Raw genomic sequence first — 23,853 nt, forward strand, 5'->3', positions numbered from 1 at the left:
AGCCGCTGGAGGGTCTTCACAAAATCCTTTTTATTGCATCTCATGTAAAACCGACTGCACTGGATTTCAGACAGACAAGGACATTCTCAAGGAACCAGAAGTGAAAGACTTTTTTGAACTTCCCCTGCGCCCCCCACCTTCCCCTCCGAGTCTGGAGGCAGCTTTCACACCCAAAAGTGGGACCCATGAACGGAGAACAGGCTTCTCTGGGGGACTCCGAGCTGTGTGGGGCCCCTGGGCACGGTCCGGCTTGGAGCCTGCTGGTGACGAGGATGGCTGGGCCTGGGGAGCACTGGTCTGCTGGTGGTGGCTGGGAAGTCGCCTGAGCGCCCAGGAGGACAGCAGGCCCAGGCTGTCAGCTGGACCTGGACGCACGGAACAGCGGTCCGTCCACTTCTGAACACGCAGGGGCAGGGCCTCCTGGGCCACAGGGGAAGGAACCGCGGGCACCGCCGGACGGAAGGGGCCGGCTCCTCAGTCCAGAGATGAGATCCCGGTGGGGTGCCGGGTCGCTTCCTCACTGTCACAGGGGCCCCGAAATGCCTGGCCAGCCCGAATCAGGCTCCCTGTGGGGGCCACCGATGCCAGGCCACAGACTCTCAAGGTACTGACGCGTGGGGGGGCCGTGGACCCGGCGGCCCTTTCTTCTGGCCCCTGGGTGGCCGCCTGCGCGTGAGTGTCTCCTTCCTGGCTGCGGCGGTGGTGAAGGTGATGCAGTGGCTGTCCAGGAAGCGCAGCAGCTGCCCTGCGGGCACCCGGACGCCGTGCTGCCTGAGCTCCGCCCGCAGCTCCGCCAGCTCGCAGGGCTGGTACAGCAGGATCTTCCGGTAGAGGGCAGGGTTGGAGCGGATGTAGCGTCTCACGGCCTCCTCCGTGTCCGCAGCCCGGGCTGCTGCCTGCGAGGCCGGGACCCCCTCCTCGTCCTCCTCGTCTTCATCTCCAGACTCGAAGGCAGCTCCAAACTCGCTGGAAGAAGAGCTGAAAGAACCAAAGGATGGGGGTGTGTGAAAGCCCCTCTCCCCAGCCCCCCCACCCAGGACCAGGAGCCTCTCTGGGGGGAGTGTGTTTCCGTGTCCCCTGCAGAGCCCGGCATGTGGCAGGGTTGACCCACCCGGGTGGCAGGAAGCCTGGCAGCCCCTCAAAGTCTGGTTATTCCAACACTAAGAGGGCCGGCCAGGTCAGGCCCACACCCCCCCAGGGGAGCACCCCAATTTCTTACAGGGTGCGGAGGTAAGTACCCTTTAAACCTGTTTGGGCTTTCTGTACTTTCAAACCAGGGAGCAACTGGAATTTTCTGAATGTTGGTCCTGTGGTGGGAGGACCTGGGGGGCTGCAGTGCTGCCAACCCCACCACTGCCCCCGTCACCTCTGTGAGCTGAAGGTGCCATCGCTGCCGTCTGCGGAGGCCGGCGACTCCTGGGAGGCTGGGAGCCGGGCATCACCCTCCGGGCTCCGAGGGATGTCCTCAGCCGGTGCCAAGTGCAGGGCCGGGAGGCTGCCGTGCGCTTGCTGCTCTCTGTGTCCGGGGCCCTTGGCCTTAACGGGTCCCCTGAGCCTTCGGGGAGCGGGGCCAGCGGTGGCCTCCAGCTGGGAGCAGCCTCCTGCCCTTGAGGTCTGGGAGGTCTCGGGGGCTCGGGTGCAGCCGGAAGGTGCGTCCAGGGGCGGCTGGGGGGCCTGGAGCTCATCGTCGGAGTCGGAGCCCAGGGTCTGGTGAGTGTACTGGAATATCTCCTTCAGCTTCAGGACCATCTGGCGTTTGGGCAGAGGGCGGACTCCAAACCTGTTAGGGAACAGGTGAATGTGCGCTCGGCCACATGGCTTCCGAACGTACAACTCCACCCTGTTCCTAATTCCAGCGGAGCAGACAGTTATCACAAGTCTGAGGCACGGCTTTGTGCTACTGAAACCTAAGGGCCTGACACTGTGGACTTTCAAAGGCTGGGGTCTGTGACACGAGCCAGTGAGCTCACTCTGAGGAACGTTCCGGGCCACACCGGCGACATGGGCTTCCCAGGCCCCAGGCTGACAGGGGCCCTCATCTGGGTGTGACGGTGGTTTTGATGCTGTTTCTAAAATCAGGTCTCCTCACTCAGACTGTGGAGCATACGATGCCATTTGCAACCTGTCACCTGGTGGGTGATCTGGAGGTGTCTCGCCAGTTTGCTTCTCGGGGCTGGGGAAACGGGGAACGCTCTGTGGGGAATCGGCTAGGGGTCTCGTGCAGCTCCCACACCAGGGCAGGCTGGGCCCTGGCCCCGGAGGACCATGGGGGGATCCTCCAGCCCCCAGCTGTGGTCAGCCCAGAAATGCAGAGCAGGAGGGAGATGCCTGCGAGCAAGCTTCCGGGGACAACACCAACCTGTCCAGTTCCTTCTTCAGCACTGGGGTCTCCATAATGGAATACCGTGGCATCGGGGTTATGGGCACTTTCGGGGGCAAGTTCTTCTTCTGATTAGCACCTTCTGGGTGGAACAAAAGAAACACACATTTCAGCACGAAGGACCCGGAGTTGCCATTTCTGACACCTGTTGGTATCGCCAAGAAACACAGCATCGACGGCAACCCAGCTGCCTTCTGCTCTACGAGAGCGCTGCTGTCTACCCCTTTTGCCGTTCCATTCTGGAGTCCTGTCTTCCCGTTGGAAGGAAGAGGCGCCGTCTCGCACAACACGGATGGTGCTGCTGGGGCTATTCATCCCAGCAGTCGGGCATGAGGAGACCTTGTGTAAATAAACCTAAAAATCGGCCCCAAAAAGCCAAAACAATCTTGAAAAAAAAAATCAAAGTTGGAGGACTTACACTTCCTGATTTCAAAACTTTCTACAAAGCTACAGTACTTAAAACAGTGTGGTACTGGCACAAGGATACACATACAGACCAGTGGGATCGAACTGAGAGTCCAGAGAAAAATCTACACATCTGTAGCCAGTTGATTTTCAAGAAGGGTCATTCAAAGGGGGAAGAATGGTCTCTTCATCAAATGGTGCTGGGACAACTGGAAATCCACATGCAAAGGAATGAATGTGGACACCTACCTCCCACCATCTACAAAAATTAATTCAAAATGAATCAGTAGCCTAAATATAAAAGCTAAAATGATAAAACTCTTACAAGAATACATAGGAAAATATCTTCAGGACCTTGTAGTAGGGAATGGATTTTTAGATTTTACACCAAAACCACAAGTAACCAAAGAAAAATAGATAAAATGGACTTCATCAACATTAAAAATCTTTGTGCATCAAAGGACTTTATCAACAAAGTGAAAACACAATTTATAGAATGGAAGAAAATATTTAGAAACCATACATGTGATAAAGACTTAATATCCAGAACATAAAAGAACTCCTACAACTCAGTAACAAAAAGACAACAACCTAATTTAAAAACAGGCCAAGAATTTGAATGGACGCTTCTCCAAAGAAGATACTCAAATGGCCAAAAAGTACATGAAAAGATGCTCAACATCACTAGCCATGTGAGAACTGCAAATCACAACCGCAATGAGACCCCACTTCACGCCCAGTGGGACACCTATTATTTTAACGTAAAAGAAAATAACAAGGGTTAGGAGGTTGTGGAGAAACAGGAGCCTCCTGAATTGCTGGTGGATTGGAAAATGGTGCAGTTTGGTGGTTCCTCAGACAGTTGAACATAGAATTCTCATCTGCCTTGGACATCCCACTCTCGGGTAGAGACCCAGAAGAACTGAAAGCAGGGCCTTGGACAGACACTGGCAAACAAATGCTCATCGCGGCATTATTCACAGTAGCCCAAAGGTGAAGCAACCTACGTGTCCATCCACAGATGAACAGAGAAACAAAACGTGGTCTATCCAGACAACAAAATATTATTTGGCAATAAAAAGGATGATTTATGCCACAGTGTGGGTGAAACTTGAAAACATTATGCAAAGTGAAAGAAGCCACAAGCAAATGGCCTCATGTTCCATTTATATTAAAAGTGCAAAACAAGCAAATTTATAGTAACAGAAAGTAAACTGGTGTTGGCCCTGGGAGTGGGAGTGACAGCATATGGGTTCAGTTCTTTTCGGGGTGATGAAAATGTTCTGGAATCAGTAGTGAAGGTTGTACAACTTTGTGAAATGCTAAAAACAACTAAACTGGACAGTTCAAAAGGGTGAATTTTATGGTTCTTAAAAAGGAGAGATCAGTATTTTAAAGACAAACAGGTCAACCTAGGGATGTAACTTTGGTTCTTAGGGAACCTTTCTGGTTCCTGACCTTAACCTTCTCGTCGTCACGGAGCCCTTTAAGACTGGTGAACCCCATGGATCCCGTCTCCCCCAGAATGCCCCAATCTCCTCCTGTAACTTCAGGGTCTGTGGCGCTTGGAGGCCGCTGGAGCTGGGGCCTGGGCCTGCGGCCTCGGGCAGCAGTTCTCACAGCAGTGCCTGGGAGCGGGTTGGAAATGCAAATTCGTGGTCCCCGGGGCCCCGCCGAGCGGCCCTACGGGCCCTCCAGGCGCCTCGGGTGTTGGCTCCAGGCCGCGGCCTAGTGAAGCCGGGACCTCAGGAGGAAACGAAACCCCGGGCCACGGGCAGCTGCTGGGCCGCGATCAATCACTGCTTCACCCTGGGGAGGCCAAGCCCCCTAAAGACAGAAATGACACACCACAGGGGCGACCTACTCGAGGCCCTGCAGCTGTCAGTCTCCTTCACTAACTTGTCCTCAAGTGTCCGCCTGAGAAAGGCCCCGTCTCCCCCCGCTCTGAGCAGCACAAAGGGCCGGCGGGGCCGCAGTCTCTCACCAGGCCTGGCCTGGCCTCCTGCCTGTGGCCCCAGCGGCACGGTGCGGCCAGAGCTCTGCGGCCCGGGGAGCTCCCAGCTTTCTCACTGAGCAAACCTGGAATTGGAGAGACCACCCACTTGGTGGTTTAGCTCTGAGGGTTTCAGACTTCAGGGTGGAGAGAAGCTGCCCTTGAATATGTGGGGAAGGCTGAAGGCCTGGGAAATGTCCAAGACGGGGAGAGAGCCAGGCTTCCCCTCCCCACTGGGCCACGTCACCCGCCCATCCAGCTCCTGAGCCCCAGGAGCTCTGTCACGTCCAGCTGAGTGGGGCTGGATGCCATGGGGTACTCGCGGTGCCCACGGATGTAACACCCTGGAAGGGCAGGAGTTTGAGTTGCACCCACAGCCAGCCCAAGGCCCTGGGGTGGAAGCCTGCTGACCCACCATCTGCAGCTCAACACACATCAGTTATTTTCCACCTGTCGCTGCCTACAGGGTAAAAATCATCAAGTAGCACAAATTCTGTTTTCCAGTGAAAAATAATCCTCAAAAGAGTGAGCTCTTAAAGGGTAAAGAGTTTCTGTTTTGGGTGATGAAAAAGTCTTAGTAATGGAAGGTGGTTGTAGCTCCATGACATTGTAAAAGTAATTAATGCTACTGAATTGGACCCTTAGAAATGATTAGAATGGCAAAATTTATGTTATGAATATGGTCCAACAATAAAAAGAAAGAATGAACTTTCAGTGCTAGAGGCAAGAAATGAAAGAGAATGTGAAACAATCTAAGACAGTTATGAATCTTAGAACATAGAAAGTTCCATGGGGGAAATAATTTGTTATTATGATATTCATGACTCAGGATATTTACAAAGCCTTGTCTCTCGAATTAAAGGGTCTGTTGTACATCTAGAATTTTAAAAAAATAATCATGATATTATAACACAAGCAAACTTCTTATGAGACTGAAAATTTAAGAAACCAAGCATAACCAATTCAGTCACCAAGTCAACAAAGAGAACAAGTCACAAAAATAAATGCTTTTTGAGGAAACCACCTAGAGGTGGAATACTGATTCAGTCTCCATTCCATATTGGTGTGATATTTGCCATAAGGGTTTGGAAGCTTAATAGAGGCAAAGACAGAGTATTTGATTGTTTTTCATCAAGGAAGTTTCTTGCACATTTTGACTTAATAGTTACATCTATAGGACTCAAAGCCATTTATAAGTGAAAGAAATAAACCAGGCAAAAACAGAAAAGAAAAAAAAAGGATGGGTCCTATCTAATTTAAGGTTTCGTACACTGAGCTGGGAAGTGGCATCTCTCCGTGTTGGGGATGAGAAGAGACGACGGTGCCGAGCTGGGTTTCCCACTTGCTCAGCCACTGAGGAGCTTGTTGACCTGAGTCCCGACCCATCCCATGGAGATTTTGATTCGTGCTCTGGAGCGGGGTTTTTTTTTTTTTTTTTTTTTTTTTTTAATTTTTATTAGGATTGTTCAGATACCATACAATTATCCAAAGATCCAAAGTGTACAATCAGTTGCCCCTGGTACTCTCATACAGCTGTGCATCCATCACCACACTTAATTTTTGTTCAATTTTTAGAACCTTTTCATTACTCTAGACAAGAAATAAAGTGAGAGATGGGAAAAAAAAAAAAAAAGAAAAGGAAAAGGAAACTCGAATCCTCCCCTATCCCTAACCAACCTCCCTCAATTGTTGACTCGTAGTATTGGTATAGTACATTTGTTACTGTTTATGAAAGAATGTTGAAATACTACAAACTGTAGTATATAGTTTGTAATAGGTATATAGTTCTTCCCTATATGCCCCTCTATTATTAACTTCTAATTGTATTGTCATACATTTGTTCTGGTTCGTGGAAGCGATTTCTAGTATTTGTACAGTTGATCACGGACATTGCCCACCATAGGATTCAGTTTTATACATTCCCATCTTTTGACCTCCAACTTTCCTTCTGGTGACATATATGACTCTGAGCTTCCCGTTTCCACCTCATTCACACACCATTCGGCGCTGTTAGTTATTCTCACATCTTGCTACTGACACCTCTGTGCATTTCATGGCTGGGGATTTTAACAAGTGCCCCAGATGATGCTTATGATCCAGGCGAGTTTAGGAAATACCGACTTACTAGGCAAGAAGCTGACTGTCCCCCAACCATGGAGAGGGACTGGCGAGGACAGGGTCTCGCCACGGGTGAGCAGACCCCTCAGCACTGGCCTCCGGATTTTCCTCACCAGTCTGCCCCATGCCCCTGTGCATTTACAACACCAGGACCCGTCCCCAGCCCTCCAGGTTACTCACTGGGCGTCTGGAACCCTTCTGATTTCTGAGCTGGATCAGCACTTAGTTTCTGCGCCCGGGACAGAATCTCTGGAGAGTTCTGTTCTTCTCCATCCCAATCATCCCACAGGGCTGAATTCAGGAAGCTCGGCCTGCAGCTGCGGGGGACCCCAGCCTGTGGGGATGTCTCTGGGGTGCGGTTGGGGCAGCTTCCGCGGATGGGGGTGGTGCCCAGGGGTCCCGGGGAGCCAAGGTCATGGCTGCCGGGGGCCGCCCTCGTCCTGCTGCTGGGACTGCTGGTGCTCAGGGGTCCAGCCCGCTCCAGGCTCAGGGGGTCAACTGGAACCGGCGAGAGGGGCTCAGCGCCCCAACAGCAATCATTAGCTGGGGTTGGGGGGCTCCTGTCCAGCAGGGGCAGGCCGCTGGCCTGATGGGAGACTGCCTCCTGCTCGTCTTCGCTGTCCTCAAGCTCCACCACTTCGCTGGCCGGGCCTGGCTCGGGTGGCAGGCGTTTCTGGGGCTGCTCAGTGAAACCAGTGGGCCCTCCTGAGATCAGACGGGCTGCCGTGGGAGAAAAGTGCACACAGTGCCAACTGGGAGGGCTTCGGTGGACTCGCCTTTCTGCGTCAGAGTTTCCCGGAGAGAGAGGAACCAGGTGTGACAGTGACGTCTGGGGCACGATGACTGAGAGCTTACTTGAGGCCCCATTTTCTTCCCTACTTTCTAGTGAGGCCCGGGGCTGGAGCTGAGTCTTCTGATCCCTGGAAGGCTTGCCTTGCAGGCCTGTGATTTGGGTCTGGGATGAGGAGTCACGGCCTCGGCTGGCCAGCGGGGTGGCAGGCACCAGCCACGACGTATCCGTGGTGCTGTCCTCCTCGGCGCTGCTCTCCCGATCGCAGAACAGCCGGAGAGGCCCCCTGCTGCCCAAGGGGCCCCGACTCTCCTCCTCCTGCCCCTGCGGCAGCTCAGTTGCCCTGGAGGGTGGGCTTGGAGAATGTTCCTGATCTGCATCGATGTCAATGACCGAGAACAGCTCCGAGGACTGGGGGCTAATCTCCAGCCCTTTCCTTTCTTCTGGGGGTTCACGGGCAACTGATTTTATTTTGGTTTGTTCAAGCTCCAGCTCTTCATCTGAATCCAATAAAAGGATAACTTCATCCTCTTTGTTCATGCTGGCTGGGGAATTCAGAGATCTGGGGTTCAAACGGCCAGGTTTCGGTTGGGTTAGGTCAATGGATGGTGATTCCTCGGGAGAAAGCAGGACCCCCTTATTTTTGTGTTCCAGCACGTAACTGCATTCTTTGCCTCTCGGGTGGCCTGGATCTATAAGTAATGTCAGAACGCCACAGTCCCTCTTTTGACTTGGTGGTAAAATGGGCGACATTGGGATGGGGGAGCCCACCTTGGGAAAAGCACTCGGCGACTGGGGTGTTGGCAGGGAGGGCTCCCGCGAGCGACGAGGATGCGGGTGTGGGCGGGGAGGACTCCCACCCTGGGGGGGCTGTGACGGAGGTGCCTGGTGGCGACTGGGGGTGCAGGGAACCCCCACCTCATTTTCCGTGACAGTCTTCTTTTTTCCCGCTCGATCACTTCTCACTTGGGAAGGCTGGGCGTATTCTCTTCGAGTACGTGACAAGAGCGGTTCATAATCGTGGAAGGAGTGCAAAAGGGAGCCTTCTTGCCTTTCTGCCTGGTCCTCTCCAGACGGGCGAGAGCGGCGGCAATGGCTGAGCGTCTGCTCTGGTGTCTCCGCGTCCTCCTTCCCGTCTGCGCCCTGGCCCGGCAGGGGCTGGAGAACAGACTGCCTGGCACTCTTCCGCCTGGCCGGGGCCTCATCTCCCCCCTGCCCAGATGATTCCACGTGTCCTGTACTGACCTGGACGCTCGCCAGACCACACGCGGAACCTGGCCTGACCCCTGTGAGCTGCTCAGCCGCCTGCTTTCTCTCCGTCGCTCTTTCCTCTTGGAGCAGCTTTCGCTGAGTAGCTGCAAATTCATAGATTTCTTCTATTTCCGCTTCATTCACATTGTCTCGGTCTTCTTCGCGGTCCTCAGATTTCAACACGGTCCCTGCTTCCTCCTCTTCATCTGCCCACATGGACCTCAAGAGTTCTTGGAAATTCTCCTCCCGGCTTTCACAACGATCGCCTTCCTTTACCTGCCCCTGTCCATCCCCGGGCTCCTCCGTGACGGGTGCCTGCTGGCACAGATGGACGAGCTCGCTCACGCCGAACCTGCAACGTAGAAGGCCGCGCGTCAGTCCCGCGCTGCTTGGGGATCAGAGCAGGCACCGCTCGGAGAGGAAGAACCAGGCCCGCGCCAGCCTGTTCCCCACTCTCCTCCAAACATGGGGCCCGCGTGCACACCCGGCAACAGCACCAAGTTCTAGAAACCAGAAGCTCATGGGGCTTAAGGCTGGGTTGGGGCCTCCACTGCTGCGAATGTCAGTGGGTGGCTCGGAGGAAGTGGGGGGGCTGCCACCTGCTCAGAGGCTCTGTGGTTTAAACTGTCCACAGAAAACCCCAAAGCCTGAGCCGTTCCTCAGTTTCTCGAGGATGCACCTAGTGGATAATGCAGCATATACAAGGGTTTGTCCCCGAGGTCCCCGAGCCTGGGCAGAGGGAGAAGCCTCTTTTGGCTACGCTACTTCCCATCGATCATGAGACTGGGGTAGCCAAGCCAGGGTAGGTGCAAATTCATGAGCGTTAGACCGAGTGTTCTGCCCACTTCCGTTTTCTGGGCCAGCTTTAGTGGCGGAACAGTGGGCCCTGCTCAGGCCCGGCAGTTCTTTGTGGGGAGTGGAGGCTGAGGGGTCTAAGGAGCTAAAAGCCCATGAGTGATCCAACCAGAGCTTGGCATCCCAGCAAGTCCATTTTGTTCAGACTCTCAACAAATACACCCCCTGTTCTAGGTCATCACTGGCTGTAAAGTTTGCATTAAAAGGTATAAAGACCCTAATTTGATGGCCTCTGCCCTGACCTTCCCGTGGCTATCACCCAGCTGCTGCTAGGTCAGTGCGTTTTGAAGGCTGAAAGGTCAATGGCAGGGGTGATGCTGACCTGAGGGCCAGGGAGCTCAGGTCAGGGGTCAGAGGGGCAGGCAGGCCGGTGTCCCCAGCGTAGAGATAACGCAGGAACGCGCAGGCGGCCTCAGAGCTCACGTCGCTCAGCAGGACACGCTGGCTCCTGAGATCCCCATTTTCTGCTGCGAAGAAGCCTTCACTGTTTACCTGAGGGTGAAATAAAAGGCGAAAGGTTTATCGATCACAGTCACACCTTGAGCAGAACCAGTGGTCCGGGGCTCCTGTGGATCTCTAGTCTCATGAGCAGCCTCACACCCCAGGGAAAGCACTGGGCAGTGCTGATTCATTCTGGAGGCCATAAAACGGCTGTTTCCAAACCCAAATTAGGGAGGGAAATTGAGAACTGAGGCAGTGCTCCCTCAGCGGAGACGGCAGAGGCTCTAGCACTTGCTGCTCGGGAGAATGACAAGTCCCTGGATTCCTGGGACATTCAAGTCAAACCCACGTCAGAACCGTGTCAGGGCAGAAGGCTCTGGAAATGCTCTTCAGCAACGCAACCTGACAGAGGGAGATCAAAGAACTTTAGAATTAGGCAAATGGAGAAAAAAGGAAACTATTCTGGGGGAGAAAAGGGCTTTCGCTCGACGGAACACCAACGCTGGGTGTTTCCCAAGCCTGAGGTCTGGCTCTCATACCACTTCCTAACCTCAGCCAGGCCTTCCCTTCATCTCTTCTCCACTGAAGCGTAACCACGATGGCACCAGAGGTGGGGGACAAAGGGAGGAGGGAGGAGAGCACGGGGCGGCGGGGGCAGGAAGCAAAGAGGCTAGAGGGAGAGAGAAGGAAGGAGAGAGAAGGATCACCAGTGGGAAGGCAAAGGACGAGGTGCTGGCCGAGTGGCTGGAGGCAGGGGCAGGTGTCCTGGGAGGGCTCCCGCCCGCTGGGCACTTACATACTGGCTGAGACGCGGACATCGAGCATAGAGCACAAACTTGTGTGCATACAGCACCTCCCCGCTGTCCAGCTGGAGCTGGACGTCGCTCAGCTGTGGGTTGTTGACCATGGCGCTGAAGTCGGAGGCCAGCACACCGAGGGAGAGCTGAAACGGAGACCAGAGGGGGTGCCCACGGCTCAGGCCTCTCACTGAGCTGTGCCAAGTCCACCTGACTGAAGGGTGCCCTCGGGGGCCAGGAGGGCCCCTTCATCTCCTCTTCTTGATTCCCTAAGCCGGAGCCCACTGTTGAGTTACCTGAAGGCATTTGGGGATGTGGCAAAAGGGTAGCTTCTTTCTCAACCTCCCTGTTACGATGAATTCCCTACCTCGGAAGGGAGGGAGGAGCAGGGGCGGCCAGTGGCGAGGATGAGGCTGTGATGGCAGCGGTGGCAGCCGTGAGACCGTCTGTGAGCCGGGCTCAGTGCCTGACACACGCTGTTGTACTCCGTGCTCAGAGCAATTTCCGGAAAGGGCACAGACGAGGACCCGGCCCGGCTGTGAGCGCTGAGCCATTTAAACACTTGGCAGTGATGGCACCAGCCTGGACCTTTGTGTGAAGGGTTTGGCTGACGTGAACATACGCACAGGGCACTGTCTCTCTAAGGAAAACCCGACATCTAACCCGACCAACCAGCAACACAGGAAGGTGCGCTGCAGCGTGAGTCACCAAAGGGCAGATGGCTGCGCAAGGACGGCCTCCCGGGGCAGGAGGCGATTCCTCTGGACCCCAGGACAAAGCGCACTGCAGGCCTCGACTCCAGACAGGACCCACATAGCTCAGTAACAGAGGGACACAAGCTTTCCTAGCAGTGCCCCGCGGGGAGACCCACTGGACCCAGCTCAAAGGCCGGAAGACGGGTCAACCTTCTGGGAAGCAGAGCTGCTTCTCAAGAGACCACTGGACATACGGATGGGCCTGGAGTCCGGCAGCCAGTTGACCTCACCAACCCTTGGCGAACAACCCCGAGCCGAGGAGCAGGGCCCAGTCGGCACGGCCCTTGGTCGGTTTCTGGTCCTTACCGAGGCACTGCCACCCCCCTCGAGGGGATCTTCTCTGGGTGGCAGGATGAACCCAGTCGACGGAAGGCCGCTCAGCACCAAGTCTGCCCGAGAGAAGGGTTTGCAGATTAAAAGAACATCACCTCGTGGCCACGTGAACTGCCAAGGAAACAGCACTGACCAGAGCTGGCCCCAGAGGCTCCCGGGGAGGTGTCTGGCATCTGAGGATGGCTTTGTTTAAAGCAAACCGCCCATGAGCCTCAGTGCTGCCAACTACCCCATTCCCAACAGGGAGGTTGGCAGACGGTAAAAGGGAGAAAATCAGCCCAGTCACTCCCACTGCACAGACGGCTCTTTCCTTGGTTAAAGTTTAAAGAAACCGTGATGCCTTATCTGCTTCACTTTTACCTGTTAGAAAGAACTAAAAGCAGCTACCCAGAGACCGAGTGTTCTCCCTGCCCCTTGGGGACGGGCTGCAGAGCGCTGGACCCAAGCACAGTCACAACGGCAAAGGGGACCGCCACGATCACACCAGCCAAGGCCATGACCCAAAGGCAGGTGGGGACCGGCCCAAGCATCTCCCCCCGTGCCTCACCTGCCGCTTCCCCCTCCCCGGCCAGCTCCATGAGGTCCTGCAGGGCCTGGTGCTCCCTCTGGCTGGAGGAAGGCGACGGGTTCCTGGGTTCGGGCTCCTCCTGGTCCTCTCTGTAGCCGCAGCCCGTGGGAGGGGAGCTGTGGGGAGCAGGTGGCGTCTGCGCATCGGGCTCTGGCGGGTCAGGTGGCATCGATGGACACATAGGCTCCTTTGGGAGACCCTAAAACGAGCCAGAGAGCCAAATCGACCAGATTCTCATCTTCACCCCTACATGTGCCGCAGCGGCCACCACACGGTGTGCCTGGCTGGGTGACGTGGAGGCGAGCCGACCCTCACCCTGAATCTGCAGAGCAGGGCAAGGGCTGTGGAGGACAGAAGTTCCCTTGGGGACTAATCCCCCCCACTGGGTGTCAACAGGCTTCTCTGTCAGGGGATTCCTGTTTGGCAAAGACCGGGCCCTGTGGCATCCAAGTTTGGAGAAAGATTTATTTCTAGAAAGATTTATTTCTAGAAAGGGCATCAGAGCTGGAGAGGGTCCCTCCTAAGGTCTGGGACCACCTGCGTCAGAACCTTCTGGAGCTTATTTAGATGCAGATTCTGGGACCCACTATAGGAAAGCCTATCAGTGCCTCTGGGGGTTCCTCCAGGAACACCCCACACCTTGAGAGCCTGCGGCCCTCACCGTTCTGCCTAGGAGAGCTGTTTTGTTCCTGCAAGAAGGGAGCTATGGCCAATCCTCTTTTGGCTTCCACCCTACCCTCCTCTCCTTTGCACACTTCGTTTTCCACCACCCGGTTTTTGGTACCTGGCGCCACAAGGGCCCAGTGCAATCGGGGACCTGCCAAACTCTCCCCATGTCTGTCCACAGGTGCATCCTGAGGGGAAGGGCCTCACCTGGGCGGGCAGCTGCGGCACGAGGGGAGGGACCAGGCTCGCTGTGTAGAAGGACTCCATAGCCCAGGCTCCTGTCAGGGCGCTGCCGTCCCACAGAAAGTTCTTCCGTTCAGACAGCTGCAGGTGCCAGCCTGGCTTTTCCAGCTTTTCCTTTAAGATTCTGCTCGCAGGGAGCGGAGGCGTGCTGGACAATTCCACCTCCTCTGCGAAAAGCGTGGCCACACGATCCTCTATCTGTCTACCCGTGGTCTCGGAGTCCTGAACTAACAGCTGGGGCGGGGAGACGGGCGGTTTCTTCTTGCGGCGTTTCTTCTCTAGAAACAAACAGGCAACACGGGTTGGTAGCGGAGCAGTGATCGGCCCTGAGCCGGCAGCTGGGCAGGGGGTTTTTCCCTGGAGGCCATCGTACCTGCTCCCAGTTTTATCCGCGTGGCAAACGCGCTTTCCAGCTTAAGCGCCGGCACAGCCTTGCACTGCTCCACCTCCGACCGCGACAGAGCCACGGCCACCAGCAGGTCCTCGGAGGGCGTCTCGGCCCCACTGACCTTCCGCCTCTTCTGTGGCTCCTGGTGGGCGGCTCCCTTCCGTTTCACGCCTCCCGCTTGGTTGCTGAAGCTTAAAAAAGCAGCCAAAGAGAGCAGTCGGGAGAACTAGAAGCACAGCTCCTCTCCCCAGGCTGGCCCACATGATGGATGGACGAGAGCTGGACTTGTCTTCCCTTAGGGGCTGAGAGGAGGAGGAGTAAACGGGAGCCATTCGGACAGGGGCAGAGCCGCTTTGGGCCTTCACTGCCCTTCTCCTGCCTCATGAGGCCATGTGATCCCAGGCCACAAGTTTGGCACAGTCCCGACATGGTTTGCTCAGTGCTGGTCAGACACGGGAGGCTCTGGGTCTTTCCGTGTGATGCTGCCCGGCCGGGTTCCTGGCGGACAGACAAAACTGACACCCTGCACAGCCTAACTGTGGAGTCGAGAGGAACACTGGAGCACAGGGTGGCCTCACGTCAGCTCCCTGATGCCCACCGGCTTTGATCCCTTCAGGCAGCCCTGCCTGTGCCCGGCCAGGAAAAGACCCTTCCCCAAGGCCTGAGGGAAAGGCCTTCTGGCTTAGCCCTGACGCGGCAGCCGCTCGGGGACTCAGTGTGCAGCACTGCGTGTGGTTGGAGGAGGAAAACTTACGGGATTTTCTGGCTGGCGTGAACCCAGACTGCCTGGGAGAATCCCACCGGGCAGGGCAAGAAGGGTACAGTGAATGGGAACCCTTTAGAGCAAACCCAGGGCACCCCCCCCCCCCGGCAGCTGTAGGGCGGCCTCAGGGTTTGGTAGAACCCCGTGCCCTCCATGGGGCCAGGGACAGCTGGACAATCTCAGGAAGAGCTGAGGAAGCCCCGATTCAGTTCCCACTTCCTGGGAGCCCTATATCATAACCGCAGTCTCTGAGGGAGAAGGGGCCACCAGGAAGCCAGGGCCCCTGCCTTTGTGCAGGATGGGCTGCCAGGGGCGAGGAGAAAGCATGCGAGTGGTGAAGGGAGCGTGTAGGGGGCTCTGACAGCACATCTTCTCTGGCTGGGGGAGTCTGACTACCCCAGGGTTCCAGATGCCCCGGCTTGGCCTTAGGGGAGGGGAATTCAGAGTCCCAGTGAGGGTGTCCAGTTGCTGCAGCACTCTGCTCTAACAACCTTCTAGAAGGACCCTCACACATTCTGCCTCACTTCTCAGAGGAATTTAAAAACCAGATATATTTTACCTGGGGGGTGAAAAACTCAAGGAGTGTGGGTGTGGTCCTGCCAAAAGGCAAGAAATGGCTCAGGTAACTTCTAATCTAAGGCCTCCAGGCTTGCTGCCCTGCGATGCTAGTGCTAGTGCGCTAAGATACCGTTAGCACTAGGGGAATCGACCTTGGGCCCGGCTCACACGCCCACAATCTGTGTGCAAGGCAGTGGCCAGGTCGGGCAGTCACTGCCTTCAGCCTTCCCTTTGCTCCTGGCGGCTGTTGGAGGGAAGTGGTCCCAACCCTGGAGAAGCCCAGGGCCCCGGCTGCCTTCATCCCGGGGAAGCCGGGTCAGCCCTGGCACCAGCGGGGAGACAGTGTGACCGGGAGCTGGCCCTGACCATGCTCCGGGGACACATCTCCAGCCGTGAGCAGGGCCTTCTTTTTAACACTTAAGCATTTCATTCATGCAACTTAGAAAAAAAAAAGTCCCTGTGGTTCTGTTTCACCAACTCTGAACTAGGCCAAATGATCTTATATTAACAGCAGGAAAACGAACTACATCGAGATGGAAACCGTGCTGTGTAAGCAATGAAACGCATACAGAAAAATGAATTGCTAAATTCTCAGCCACCCTGGAAGGTACTAGCCACACAATCACAGGACTGGAAAAGTCTTAGGAAGGGCCTTGAGGAAACCCTTCCACAGGTGCACCTGCACTGACAGCCTCAAGGCCTTCCGAGGGGTCTTTATCCCCTCTGCAATCCCTTTGGAGACTGTGCCTGATGTTTCTCCTCAAATGTTTCATTTCCCAAATCAGAAAACTCAGTTTTGCTCCAACACTATTATAAGAAAGCTCTTAAAAAAACACTAATTCAGAGTACAAATGCCATTCTTTAGCTTCTCTGATTTTCTCCTTTTTCCTGTGGACTCACCCTGATGCCACCGGGATGCAGCCCCCCTCGGGCTGAGCCGTCTGCAGCCGCACAGCCTGGAGCAGGAGCTGGGGGCAAACCTCCATCTTCACCGCGCACTGCTTCAGGTGGCTGCTTCTGCTCCTGGCGGTGAGGAACAGCTTGCCGCAGATCGGGCACTCGGGGACCGGAGGTACGGGAGGTCTCGCTGTCTTTTCTGCCTCATCTAAGCACCTGGAGGAAGACAGCAACTTCAGAGCCATCCTCCGTGGTGACAGAGAGAGAGACGGATGTGCTCCCCATCAGCACAGACCCATCACTCCTCACCACCCGTACATCTCCTGGCAGCTTTGCCACCTGCAGTAAGTCAGCCTCTGGTCGCTCAATCTAGGAATTTGTGGGTAAAGGCAGCTAAAGAAAGCAGGGACAGGCCAGATACAGACCCACCACTGACCCAGCAGTTCCACTCATAAGTGTAAATTCATGAGATACGAAAACACACATCCATATAAAAACTTGGTTGTGAATATTCACAGCAGCATTATTCAGAACAGACAAAACAGTGGAAGCAACCCACACACCCATCAACCAACAGACGGATAAATAAGTGTGGTCCATCCACACAGTGGAATATTACTCTGCCATAAAAAGGAAGGCAGTGCTGACAGATGCTACCACATGGATGAACTCTGAAAATATTTTTCTGGAAAAAACCAAACAACAAAAACATGATGCTGAGTGAAGAAAGCCAGTCACCACAGGCCACAGGGTATAATTCCATTTATATAAAATGTCCAGAATAGGCAGATCCATAGAGAAAGAGGGTAAATTAGTGGTTGCCAGGGTCTGGGGGTGGGGAAATGGGGGTGACTGCTAAAGTACACAGGGTTTCTTCTAGGGGTGATGAAAATGTTCTAAGTGGCCTGGTGGTTGCACGGTACTGGCAATATACCGAAGGCCACTGAATTGTAAACTTTAAATGGGTGAATCATATGGTGCTGAGTGAATTACAACTCAATAAAGCTGAAAAAAAAAAAAAAAAAAGTAAGGATAGGGTGACAACAAAACTTGCTGTCGTCGTGGCAAGGCGTCTCGAGATGCCCACTGGGACCACGCGCCCAGGAGAGGGGATGGTTAGCCACACCCACCTGTTAACATGCTGCTCCCGTCGTGTCACGTTCATAGCCGAGAGGTTCTTCTGACAGATTTGGCAGAAAAACCACCCCTTCTCCTCCAGGCCGTCTGCGTGTGCGGCTGCACGTTCCTGCTTGAACTCCTGCTGCAGGGCCAGGGCCACCGCGGCGTCGCTCTCCGTGGCAGGGGGCCCGGGCCCGTCCCCTGCAGAGGCATCAAAGAGCCATGAGGATGAGCCCGAGACGGAGCCTGCTCAGCCTTCTGGGTTGTGCCCGTCGGATCTCGCAGAGCGTGGCGGCAACCAGAACCCAGCAGTCCTCTGCCACTGGCGAAACAGCCCCACCCCGTCCCGGGCATGGTGCGTGAGAAGCTTGTGAAGATGCAGGTTTGGACTCAGTTGGTCCAGGTAGAGCCTGAGATTCTGCATTTCTAACCAGCTCTGAGTTGAGGCTGAGGCTGCTGGTCCAGGAAATATTTTGAGGCTCAAGGTCCTACGGGCCCACCTTTCAGTTTCCCCATTTCTGCTGCAGTCTGCTACTTTGGGCATTCCCTATTTTACAAGACTCCTAATTCCAACAAAGCTCAACCCGTCCTGCTGCTAGGAACTTTATGGCCCATCACAGAAGAACCAAGTTGCTGGTGTGCCTTTCTCAGTCGAGAGGTAAGACCCTCATGGAGCTTCTGACCAAAGGACGGACTTGTCTTGAGATGGCTCCCAAGGTGGTCACGCAACCCCTAGGCCCAGCGCTGCGGCCCCCAGCTACGTTGGACGTTGCTGCAGTGGACCCTTAGCACTCATGAGGGATGTGCCCCACGAACTTCAAAAAAATCCCCCCGCAGCCTATCACTCCTTCCACAGGGCACACACACCCCTTCTCTTTAAAGAAATGGTTTATCTCTTCCCGAGCACAACTGGATGGGAGTGTGAAGATACGTGGAGAATGAGCTGGGCTCATGCCCTGGCTGAGCAGCTCCTCTGTAGCCCATGGGTGCCACGAGGACCTTGGCAAGACAGCAAATTGCTACGTATTATGGACCTTTGGGGAGGCCTGGAACCCTCAGTCTCTTCATGGGAAATCTGCGAGCACAACACCAAGAAACTGCATGCCTATTAGCGGGAGGTCTGTCAACCCAGTTTCTTCCTGTTCTTTTTTCCTTTTGCATAATCTCATCTGAGATGAGGAGCCATGTTGTTTAGGGGATAAAGAAGAGGACCACTCTTACCATGTGCCTCAGGGGTGGCGGACTACAAAGTACACAGCGCCTGAGCAGCTTTCTTGCCCAGACTGCGTAACTTGGATCTAATCAGAACTCTAGTTTATTAATAGTGTACTGTATGGGGGATACGGGAAAGGGACAGATGAGTCCACGAGGAAATCATCAAAGAAATTCAGCAAATGGGAAATCTTTATGGACAGTTGTCTTGGGCTCTGCAAAAAGTCAATGTCATGGTTAAAAAAAAAAAAAAAAAGCTGGGGCGGACCTTTCTAGAGTCTAGAGCTTAAGGGACTACGAGCTAGAGCCCTAGGCAATGCGTGAACTTACTCTGGGTCCTCATTCAGAGGAAAGGAAAGAGCCATAAATGCTATCCTCAAGACAAGTGGGAACATTTGAAGGAGAACCAGGTGATCCTGGGGAAGCAGCTGCGCAAGGGATGCTGTGGTTAGCTCGGGCACAGTTCTTATTCCCACGAGAGGCCCACTGGAATATCCAGGTGAGGTGTCGTGTTGTCTACAGCCCACTTTAAGTGGTGCAGGAAGAAAACATGCGTGTTTATGGAGACAGAGAAAATATATATGGCAAACTGTTCAGAACTGTTAAATCTAGGTTGAGGGTATTTGCACTATTGTACAATTTTTTTAAGTTTTCTGTATGTTTGAGAATTTTCATAATAAAAAGGCCAGGAAAATAAAAGAGGAACGGGCACCTTTTCAAAGAGGCTAAGTGAGACATGAGCCAAGGGACGCTTCATTCCCTAGCCAGGTACAGTGAACTGACAAAGGTAAACGCCTGGCAGAGAACCTGCCCGGAGCTGAAGTGCAGCACGTGCTGGTGCCTTCGGATTCTCTTTTCCCAGAGCTGTGACTTGTCTCTGTTCGGAAGAGAGAAACATTCCCGTCTTACCATTCCCCACCACCGTCTCCTCTTGAGGGCCCTCGGGGACGTCTTCTTCAGTTGCAGCCTCCAGTGAGCACTCTTCAAAAGCATGTGTCAAGCGCAGGGGGTCTCTTCTCTTGAACTGCTGCATTCGCTGCAGGACCAGTTCCGCTGTCCGGGATTTGGAGGGACTTGGCAGCACGGGGGGCAAACAGGAAGGGGGTGGCTGCGAGTCACGGCTTGGAGCACCCTCTGGCAAGGAGGAAAAGATTCACAAGCATCTGAACTAACTGGAGAAATGAAAGACTTTTCTACTAGGTACAGGTTAGACCCAAGTTTCAGAGGTCCTTTACCAACTAGTTGAGGTTTGATTCGCACATGTAACAGGACTGAGTGCTTACTGGTAAACCTCACTGTGGTAATGTAAATATTAAGGACAGGAGGGGGACATGGGGAGTGACTGCTAATGAGTACAGGGTTTCTTTTGGGGGTGGTGAAATGTTCTAAAATTAGGTAGTGGTGACGGCTGCACAACTCATCTGAGCATGCTAAAAACCACTGAACTGTATATTTTATAACGGTGAATTGTATAGAATCTGAGTTATATCTCAATAAAGGTGTTGTGAGAGACTTCTTAATGACAAACACTTCTTTCTAGATTGGGAGTTCTACTTTAACTTGGGACCCACGGTTGGCCTTCAGTTGGGATCCACGAATCCCCTGTGGTTGTGCAGCAGATTCACAGGTCTGGGTGTGAGTGAAAAGGGGGCACAGAGAACCGCTGTTTCAGCCACAGCAGTCCGTTCCCAAAGCCTTGCAACCAGTCTCTGTGAGCTTAGTCTTTAGTGCCACTCTACTGAGAAGAAATGCTAACCACATGAAAAATGTTATTTATGATCAGGCGGTGAAGTGAGAAAAATTTAGGAACAAGAAAATAGGAGCCCAAAGATCTTGTGCTGAACTATAAATGCAAGGCTGTTTTTCAGTTCTGCCTGAAGGATGTGCATTAAGCATAAGGCTAAGTCTAGCAAGGGCACAGGGCAATAAAGCTGCTTGGAGGTGGGGTGGGAGGAAGGTCCTTGAGAAGGAAAAGGAAGGACCTGAAGATTCTCCTGGGACCAAAAACCCACGCAACATGCTCAAACTGCCCTCTCAGCGCCTTACCAAATTGGCTGGCCTGTTCCAATGTACCCACCTTGGTATAAATTCCGGAAAATGAGAGAAGCAGCATTATTTTCACGCTCATGGACCATATGCCAACTTTTACAGAAAATTCTGAATGAGCAGAGGGCTCCAAACATCATGTTTGGAAAATCCACACAGGGCTTATATTCTTAGTGACTACTGTTTAAAACAGGAGTCAGAAAACTATAGCCCGCGGACCAGCTGCCTATTTTTGTAAATAAAGTTTTATTCTCACACAGCCATGCCCATTTATTTATAAATTGGCCTAGGGCTGCTTTCTCACTACCATGCAGTTGAGTGGTTGGGACAGAAACTATTTGGTCCCCAAAGCTGAAAATATTTAGTTCCTGGTTTTTTTCAGAAACTTTTACAACCCCTGGTTTAAAGTCACACAGATCACTCTGGTTTCCTCTCTGGAAATGTCTGGCAGTGGCTCTTGCCTAGTTACCTGTCTGGGTGCTCTGCTGACTGCAAGCAGGAGCAAGCACGGCTCTCTCCCCCTTCACATTGGGAGCTGTTTCGCTTTCTTGTGGCTTGGTTGCCCTTGGCCTTTTAGTCCTTGGAGCCTGGCTGCCAGACCGAGGTTTCTTCTCCTTGGGGACAGGAAGAGTCTCCTTCTTGGTAGTAGTTTGTTTGGTCCTTTTCAATTTGCTTCTCATTTGAGTGCCGTCTGAGGCCTTTTGTGTTTTCTTTCCTTCTGACACTTCCTTGTTTCCGTTCTTTTTCACCCTTTGGAAAAAGCTGGCACAGAGTTCTTTAAAATCATCGTCGGACTCATCCATCATCTGACCAGTATTAAGGCTTTCAGGCTAGTTCCAGAAAAGAAAGGACCGATCTGGGTTGCATGTGCACAGACGAGAACGTGAACCCCAGTGTAAGTCTAGCTGGGCCTCCTTCAGGCTCACAGCTTCATCATGGTTCCTCTCTACTTCTTACCAAGAGTTTGCACAATTGAGCAAAGGGTGCTGCCTTTCCCCGCATAACACTTTAGGATGTCTTTCAAATTGGGACCGTGGTTAAACATGTTTTAAACTTCCCTTTGTTGAAGTTCAAATTTGAGAGGATGTTTTGTTGTCCAATAGATGTCTCTGGGAGAGAACAGATATGAACTCAGTGCCCAGAAGATTCTCCAAGATTGCCACGGTGATGAGGTGGGTTTGGTCCACTGAATTTCACATCTGTGGAAAACCAAAAGCATCTATGTGTCATCAGGCAGATATTGCAATTTCATGTCATTTCTTCCAAAAAGTACATGTGGGGTATGGGAAAAGTCTTCAGTTACAATACCCCATGAAATACTCAGGTACAGCCTGGTTAACAGATTAATGGCTCTACAGGACATCATAACACAACAGAGAAGGATCTGGAAACCTGTCATAGCATATTCTTCCACAGGCAGAAAAAACATACGTGTCTTGGAAGAGTATCGTTTTTACTGAAATTTGGGAAATAAACCCCATGGAGGACAACCACCACAGAAATAAGATGATTCCCAAATCCAGAAAAACTATCTCCTACACAGATCTAAGGCCCCCAGCTTTAGAGGCTGTATCCGCAGACACTGCAATATTAGAGAAGTAATAAGCACCTGAACTCTCAGAAGACAAACCATAGGGACACGGGAAGGTTAATTGATAAAACCAATTTTTACGAGTAATAATAAAAAAAGGCTACTTTTCTCCATCCTCTCAGCCCGACAAGAGCTCTCCAAACTGAAGACTAGGATGCTATCCAGTGCAGAGGTGGCGCCCTTTGGGTAAGATTATTTACTTTGGCAGTCCAGTGGGGCTCAACAATCAAACTCAAATGATGCAGCAGCAGAGTCCTTCATTTCAAACAGAATAATGCAGTATCCACTGTCCAAGTAACATGATTAATCACTGAGTTTTCCACAGCTGGGCAGATGGATACATACTTAGAGTCTACACTGCATGGCTGGGTCATTCTCATCTTCTAAGTCCCTTCCTTAGAGAAGCTTCTCCTGATCCTTTATCTAAGTGGACCCCCTTCGCCTCCATTATTCTGTCATCACACAGTTTTCTCCCTGGCATTTATCACAACTTATAATCATATGTAACTGATAACATTTATTGAATGCCAGGCACCATTACAATTGCTTTAGAAGTCTTCAACTCTTTTAATCCTTACAATCCTAGAAGATAGCATTTATTGCCATTCCACCTTTACAGCAAGGAAACAAGTACAAGTAGAATGATTAACTGGCTCAAGTTCACATAGCTTTTGAAGTGACAGGGCTGGGGTCAAGCCTGGACAGTCTGGTTCCAGGGCACCAGTTCTTACGTTTCTACTCATGAACTTATTATCTGTCCCCACTAAATTGAGAAGGTTAAGAGCACAGACTAGCCTATTTTATGTTGTATTCCCATTGGCTGATACGGTGCCTGACTTGTAATAGGTGCTTGACAATGATTTGTTGAATGAATTAACTGCAAAGAGTTTGGCATAACCGGAGCCAAGAGAAGGTGCAGGGAGAAGCAGAGATCAGTTCACAAGGAACTGGAATGACAGCTAAGCAAACTGAATCCTAGCGTGCTGGATGTGGGACGGGGCTGGAGCAAATTCCACCTCCTTTACAACTGTGTTGAGTCCTCACAGCTCTGCAGATAGTAGTCTTACACAGTCCGTCTCCTGCATCTCCATCAATATCTGCTGAAAGGCATGAGGGATCCCGAGAGACCGCAAGCTTTCAGGGGGTCGGGACTTGTGCCTGCTCAGCTGCGTACCCACCACGGCGTCGGGCCCACGGGAGGCGCGCAATGAATGAATGGATGACCGAGACCGCGCGGACCCACCCTCTTCCCCCCCGCCCCCTAACCCGGCGACATACGGCGGGAGGCTGGGGGAGCAGCCTGGGGAAGGGCTGCCAAGGACTCAGACGCCTATAGAGCCGGACGGGGAATTCCGATCGCGGTGAAACCTCCGGACGCCAGACTGACCCTCGGACTGCGACGGCGGGAGGTTTCCGGACGCGCCTACCCTCCCTCCCTCTGACCGACCCCGGCCCCTCGCCGCCAGAGCACGACTCCGGCCTCTACACCGCGGCTGCGGGGCGGCAGAGGCCAGGGGGCCAGCGAGAAGGACGCCTCTCCATCAGGAGCGCGAGAAGGACCCTAGGTGACAGCACCTCCTCCGCCCGGGCGCAGATCCCAGCCCCACAGCCCGACTCCTCCTACCTCCCGCACCGCCGCGGCGCTTCTCAACGGAGAACCACGCGCCTGCGCATGCGCCGCCCG

General features: G+C 53.4%; 1 protein-coding gene across 4 annotated transcripts; it reads right to left on the reverse strand.

Annotated features, from left to right (window-relative positions):
- SLX4 (SLX4 structure-specific endonuclease subunit) lies at positions 1-23,840 on the reverse strand. Of its 4 annotated transcripts, none has more exons than XM_037814601.1 (15): positions 23,448-23,599; positions 21,048-21,777; positions 19,442-19,666; positions 17,332-17,521; positions 16,205-16,417; positions 13,969-14,174; positions 13,560-13,873; positions 12,666-12,885; positions 12,092-12,174; positions 11,030-11,176; positions 10,115-10,284; positions 7,077-9,289; positions 2,360-2,459; positions 1,367-1,780; positions 1-978 (listed from the first exon to the last, which is right to left on the reverse strand). In XM_037814601.1, the coding sequence occupies exons 2-15, from the start codon at positions 21,382-21,384 to the stop codon at positions 600-602; spliced, it is 5,211 nt and encodes a 1,736-aa protein (XP_037670529.1). In that variant the 5' UTR covers positions 21,385-21,777; positions 23,448-23,599; the 3' UTR covers positions 1-599. The 4 variants fall into 4 exon arrangements, with proteins under 4 accessions (XP_037670529.1, XP_037670527.1, XP_037670528.1 ...); XM_037814599.1 differs by lacking the exon at positions 23,448-23,599 and adding an exon at positions 23,794-23,840 and having other exon boundaries at positions 2-978; positions 2,360-2,462; XM_037814600.1 differs by having other exon boundaries at positions 2-978; positions 2,360-2,462; positions 23,557-23,676.
- Between the last annotated feature and the right edge of the window lie 13 nt (positions 23,841-23,853).

The sequence above is a fragment of the Choloepus didactylus genome, chromosome 21, assembly GCF_015220235.1.
Source record: "Choloepus didactylus isolate mChoDid1 chromosome 21, mChoDid1.pri, whole genome shotgun sequence".
Lineage (NCBI taxonomy): Eukaryota > Metazoa > Chordata > Mammalia > Pilosa > Megalonychidae > Choloepus > Choloepus didactylus.

What these genes read in the sequence shown, in the direction of transcription:
- SLX4 (XM_037814599.1), bottom strand. Translation starts at nt 21,384, where the DNA reads ATGATGGATGAGTCCGACGATGATTTTAAAGAACTCTGTGCCAGCTTT. An exon ending in TCAGCAGAGCACCCAGACAG is followed by an intron (nt 19,667 to 21,047) that starts GTAACTAGGCAA and finishes CCTCCTTGCCAG; the next exon opens with AGGGTGCTCCAAGCCGTGAC. An exon ending in CTGAGCTCCCTGGCCCTCAG is followed by an intron (nt 9,290 to 10,114) that starts GTCAGCATCACC and finishes TCTACGTTGCAG; the next exon opens with GTTCGGCGTGAGCGAGCTCG.